This window comes from Penaeus vannamei, chromosome 25, assembly GCF_042767895.1.
Source record: "Penaeus vannamei isolate JL-2024 chromosome 25, ASM4276789v1, whole genome shotgun sequence".
In the NCBI taxonomy this organism is placed as follows: domain Eukaryota; kingdom Metazoa; phylum Arthropoda; class Malacostraca; order Decapoda; family Penaeidae; genus Penaeus; species Penaeus vannamei.
In genome coordinates, this window is record NC_091573.1 from 9431156 (window position 1) to 9438171 (window position 7016).

Sequence of the window (7016 nt, forward strand, 5' to 3'; positions counted from 1 at the left end):
ATATCTGCTAGTCTGTCCGTCTATTAGTTTATCTGTCTGTCTGTCTATATATATCTGTCTGTCTTTATGTCTGTCTGTCTATCTGTCAATCATTTTGTCTATTTATCTATCGTATCTATCTATCGAACTGCCGATCTGATTCTAAGATATGGATAGATTATATACAACGTCATTCAGTAACAACCATAAAACACATACATAGACATGCACACACGCAGAGATGATCACACATACATATATATGCTACACACGTACATATAATAAACAGACATAAAACACAAACACACATTAGTAGAGACATAAACGACCACATCCTCACACACACACACACGCACACACACACACACACACACACACACACACACACACACACACACACACACACACACACACACACACACACACACACACACACACACACTCACTTACACAGAGAAAAACACACATGTACACATACAGTACAGTCACGGACGATCACACTCATACCTTCATACACACATACAAACATACAAAACCAAAGGTATACATAGTTAACATCACCAATTGGATCAAATTGTTCATCGATTCTGTTCAATTGTTCTTCAATAACGTTATTTAGTGAAAGTATTCTCCCATGTTATTTTCTTATTGTGTGTTCATTTATCTGTTCACATATAACATATATTTTAGTTCAATTATGTTTTTCTCTTTGTTTGTTCACTTATTTTCGTATAATATTAAGATTTTCTCATATTTCTATATCCATTAGCATATATACATATGGAAGCATTTATTTATCTAACTAAATAAGTAGATATTTATTCATTTATTCAATTATTTACATATGTAAGTATGCATTTATTGATATAAATATTTACACATATATTTATTCATTTAGTTATTTACTTAAGTATTTATGTATCTATTTAATTAGCTATATATATAGGTATCATTTACATCTAATTATTTACATATGTAAGCATTCATCTATTAGATTATTTACATATTAAGGTATTTACTTTATCATCTAATTATCAACATTAATTTACCATCATCATCATCATCATTACCATCACCGCCACCATCCTTCACCACTCTCATCATCATTCACCTTCACCATAATCACCATAATTACCCCCCCCCCTCCACACACCACCGATAATGAATCTCTAAGATATTTAATGACGTACTTATGACCCTCTTCCGGTCACCGTCAGAGTTGCCAACACGTGATTTTCTCCCGCCATTTCCAAAGCGTGGTACTTTTTTTCTTCTTTTCTTTTCTTTTTTTCTTTTTCTTCACTGAAAGATTCGGTCACAAAATAACGCGCAAAAATGGAAACGCATTATATATATATATATATATATATATATATATATATATATATATATATATATATATATATATATATATATATATATATATATATATATATATATATATACATATATATATATATATATATATATATATATATATATATATATATATATATATATATATATATATATATATATATATATATATATATATATATATATATATATATATATATATATATATATATATATATATATATATATATATATATATATACATATATATATATATATATATATATATATATATATATATATATATATATATATATATATATATATATATATATATATATATATATGTATATATATATATATATATATATATATATATATATATATATATATATATATATATATATATATATATATATACGAAAGTCTGAAGGTGTATTCTTGTTTAACTTTACTGTCTGTCTGTCACGTCCTCTGTCTGTCTGTGTATCTGTCTGTTTGTCGATCGTCTGTTTGTCCATTTGCTTTTTTTCTGTCTTCCTATCTATCCGTTTGTCTATGTTGTCTTTTTTTTATTTGTATGTTTTTTCTGTCTGTTTGTCTATGTATCCATCTATCGGTCTGCCTTTCTGATTGTATTTTGTACGCTTAATTAAGATCATTATGTATATCACTTTTATCATTATCATTATCATTATTATTATTATTATTATTATTATTATCATTATTATTATTATTATTATTATTATTATCATTATTTTTATTATTATTATTATTATTATCATTATTTTTATCATTATTCTTATTATTATTATTATTATCATCATCATTATTATTTTCATTATCATAATCATCATCATTATTGCTTTTATCGGCGCTATTACTGTTGTTATTGTTATTATCATAATTGTTAGGCTATCATCATTATTATCATTATTACCAATACACTTATTTTTATCATTATCATTATCAGTATTATTATCATTATTATTATTATCATTATCATTTTTATTATCATTATTTTTATTATTATTATCATTATTGTTATTATTATTATTATTATCATTATTATTATTATTATTATTATTATTATTATTATTATTATTATTATTATTATTATCATCATCATCATTATTATTATCATTATTATTATCATCATTATTATTATTATTATCATTACTGCTATTATAATCATTATCATTGTCAATAACATTATCATTATAATCCTTATTATCATTATTGCTATTACTATCACTGATGTCATCATTGTTACTATTATCATCATCATCAATATCATATCATCATCATTAACATTATCGTCATTATTTCCGATCACCGTCACCACCAACCCAATTATCAAGATCATTGTAATCATCATCATCTTTATCGTTTATCATTGTCTTTATTTAGATATCATTATGTCTGTATTTTGATATCCTTATCATCAAAATCCTTTCTGTCACATTTCGTGTTATTTAAATGTTTTATCATTAGTATTAATCTCTTTTTTATTTTGTGATCATTATCATTGCCTTTATCATTATCAATGATATTATCATGATAACTGTTATCATAGTTTTCATAACCATCTTCATTGTTATTTTTACTGTTATCCTCATCATTATATTTTTGTTACATTACTACCAGTATTAGTACTATCCTACGATATTTTGCTGTACCACCATTTTGTACTTAGAGAATATTTTCTATTCTGAATGATATTGAGGGAAAATTGTAGTGTAAATCGTTTGTATATAAAGTGTAATGCATTTCGTTAAATCAGAAGGGGAAATAAGGTCAATTAAACGAAATGGAAAATACAAGAGAATTTATGATGAGAATGTGGAATGAAGTACAATAACAGACAAAAACGTTAAATACAGTAATAAGAACAGAAAAAAAACTTTAGTAATCATAAGGTAACTTTGGGCACGGTGTTTGGTACCCCTGCACTGTCTTCGTAACGGTGACGTATTGAGGTACCAGCTGCGTTTGGTACTGGGTCTGGTACTGCACCTGTGTCGTGGTCACGTACTGGGGAACGTACTGGGTGCTGTACTGGGTCTGGTACTGGACCGTGGTGACGTACTGGGTCTGGTACTGGGTATCGGTAATGTACTGAGGGGCGTAGGCTGTCGTGGTGACGTAATAGGGACTGTACTGGGTCTGGTACTGGTACTCGGTCTCCGTGACGTACTGGACATCGGTCTTGTACACTGTTTCCGTGACGTACTGGGGGATGTACTGTGGCACGTGCTGGGTGTTGTAGTGGGTGACGTACTGTGTCTGGTAGATCGTGGTTGGCACGACTTGGGTCTGGTAGATCGTCTCGTACACCGGAACCTGAACGAGGATATTAAACAAAAGATAAACAAGTAGATAGAACCTGAGGAGATGAACGAAAAACGATAATACTGAACAAAAGATAAACAAATACATAGATAGAACCTGAGGAGGTGAACGAAAAACGATGATATTGAACAAAAGATAAACAAGTAGATAGATAGAACCTGAGGAGGTGAACGAAAAACGATAATATTGAACAAAAGATAAACAAATTAATAGACAGAACCTGAGGAGTTGAACGAAAAACGATAATATTGAATAAAAGATAAACAAATACATAGATAGAACCTGGGGAGGTGAACGAAAAACGATCATACTGAACAAAATCTAAAGAAATATATAGATAGAATGGATACAATAATAATGATGCTGTATAAATGAATAGATAATGAGGATGTAAAGTCTTATTAGACAGATTATGAGAGCTAACGACGGAGAAATGATAGTCATAACCAAATATAGATAATAAATATATATATTTTCACTCTCTCTCTTCCTTTTTATAGTCTATGTTGAGTTGAAATCAATATAATCAACAAAATATATTGCAATTAACATTCCTTATATACCTATATATCACACATTTACCCATTTTATCCTATGACTAACCGACTAAATGTTACCATATCCACCTATCCATACTAACAAGCACATCCATTTACACTCAAACACACACGAGCTTGCAATATTCTGTGCAGTTGCAAAGTCTACTTGAAATGAAATCTGTTTCTTAGCACTTAATTCGCATTATTGGGTTTTTACTCGGAGCGAGGTGATTATATATAACGAATGAATATAACATAACATATAACGAATGAATATAACATAACATATAACGAATGAATATGACATAACATATAACGAATGAATATAACATAACATATAACGAATGAATATAACATAACACATAACATGAACATAACACATAACATGAACATAACACAACACACAACTCATGAACATAACACAACACATAACTCATGAATATAACACAACACATAACTCACGAACATAACACAACACATAACTCATGAAAATAACACAACATATAACTCATGAACATAACACAACACATAACTCATGAACATAACACAACACAGAACTCATGAACATAACACAACACATAACTCATAACTGACCTGTTGGTAAACCGTTTCGTAGTGAGGCACATACTGGATCTTGGGATAGCACCGTTGCCTCCTTCGCTTATAGGTCGGCTCTGACACCACCGATGACAGCACTGCCAACAGCAGCACTAGCGACGAGGTCAGCTTCATCTGCATCTATTTATCAATTTGTTTATTATTATTATTATTATTATTATTATTTTTTTTTTTTTTTTTTTTTTTTTTTTTTTTTTTACGGTGAGATTTTGATGTTCAGGTCATGGGCAAAGAAATCATTTTTATTTGTTTTGTTTATATTTGTTATCTATCCACGAATGTTTATTTATGTATGTATAGATAGATAGGTATGTAGGTAGACAGATAGATAGATAGATAGGTAAGTAGATAGATAGATAGATAGATAGATAGATAGATAGATAGATAGATAGATAGATAGATAGATAGATAGATAGATAGATAGATAGATAGATAGATAAATGAATAAATAGATAGATAGATAGATAGATAGATAGATAGATAGATAGATAGATAGATAGATAGATAGATAGATAGATAAATAGATAGATAGATGAATAGATAGATAGATTGACATGTAGACAGATAGATAGATGGGTAGGTAGGTAGGTATATAGATAGATAGATAGGCATGTAGATGGATTGATAGATAGATAGGCATGTAGATGGATAGATAGATGGAAAGGTAGATAGATAGAAAGATAGATAGATAAATAGATAGAGAAGAAAAAAGATAATGAAACTATGAAAAAGGACGCAAATGAAAAACAAACAAGAGAATAATTCACAGCAAATTTTGATAACAAAAAATAATAAAAAAGATAATAATAAAATAAAGAATAAAAACTTTGCATATACTGAAAGCGACAGGTGCTGATTAGTTAATTAATACTGAATAATGAAAATCTGCCCTACTTTTTCTTTTTTCTGTTCTTTTTTGCGAATAAAAGGGGTACCTCGTCGGCGAACTTTCTCCGAGAATGAACGAATGAACGGATGAATGAACTGAGAGATAACAATACTAGAATGAGAAAAAATGAAAGTAGAATATAGGGAAAAGAAAAGAAAAGAAAAGAAAAAAAAAAAAAGGTAAGCGCTTGAATAATTAAAAGATCATCCTTAAGATTTTTTTTTTTCTCGGTCACGCTTTCGATAACAGGGACGGGGGGGGGAGGGGGGGGAGGGGGGAGTGGGAAGCGAGGGAGGGGAGAGGGAGGGAAGGGAGTGGGTTGGGAGAGGAAGGAGAGGGGGTAGGGGGAAGGGTCAGAAGAAGAAGACGAAAAATATGTGAAAATAGAGTGAAAAGGGGGAATAGGAAGAGAAAGATAACGAAGAAAGGGAAGGAGAGAAAGTTTCGAAAGGCGTGTAGTTCAAGGAGAGATGATGAGAAAGTGTTAGAAAGGAATGTGAAGAAAGGGGAGGGGCATAAGAAAAGCGGGGAGAAAGAGAGAAAGAAGAGATAAGGGAGAAGTAGGAGAGAAAAGGACAAAAGAAGCAAGGAAAAGCAAAGGGAACGAGGCGAAGAAAGCGAGAAAGATAAACAAAAGAAAGCGATAGTGAAAGGGTGTATGGAGAAAGTGAAAGAAGGAAAGAAGAGAGGCAAGAGGAAATGTAAGAATGCAAAGTATAGAAAGATTCCAGGGGAAAAAAAGAGAGGAGGAGGGAAAGGGAGAGAATAAAAGAAAGAGAAGTAGGGAAGATACGAAAGAAAGTGAGAAGGGACATAAAAAAGAAAACGGGAAAAACAGCAAAACAAGCATAGAAAACGAGAAACCAACCAACAAAATAAAAAAAATTAAAAAAAATAGATCAAGAAAGAGACGAAGAAGAGAGGGAAGAACCAATAATAAAAGAAAATTATAAGAGAAAGTGTGAATTAACCGAATTCTTTCCCCCGCACTTACCTTGCGAGGTCGTCCGTCTTTCAGCTTTCTTGAGGGGAGACTGACTTAGAATTGGAATGTCTTTCGCTTTTATACCGGTCGTAGGAGTGAAGTGCTGCCTGTTACCTGCTACGATGTGTAACCGTGTTGAGTGATTAGACAGATCTTTGCAGACGAAAGGGTTGGCTCTGTGTGTGTGTGGGGGGGGGTGTATGTGTGTGTGTGTGTGTGTGTGGGGTGTATGTGTGTGTGGGTTTGGGTGTATGTGTGTGTGTGCGTGTGTGTGTGTGTGGTGTGTGTGTGTGGGTTTGGGTGTGTGTGTGTGTGTGTG

General features: G+C 31.1%; 1 protein-coding gene across 1 annotated transcript in view; it reads right to left on the reverse strand.

Annotated features, from left to right (window-relative positions):
• Positions 1–6768, reverse strand: part of LOC113800891 (uncharacterized) — an 11632-nt gene extending 4864 nt beyond the window's left edge. The window contains exons 1-3 of the mRNA XM_070138896.1: positions 6707–6768; positions 4800–4943; positions 3225–3657 (exon numbers count right to left, since the gene is read on the reverse strand). Coding sequence (XP_069994997.1) covers positions 3225–3657; positions 4800–4943 — 577 coding nt within the window. The 5' untranslated portion in view covers positions 6707–6768. The remainder of the gene's footprint in view (positions 1–3224; positions 3658–4799; positions 4944–6706) is intronic.
• Positions 6769–7016: the final 248 nt, after the last annotated feature.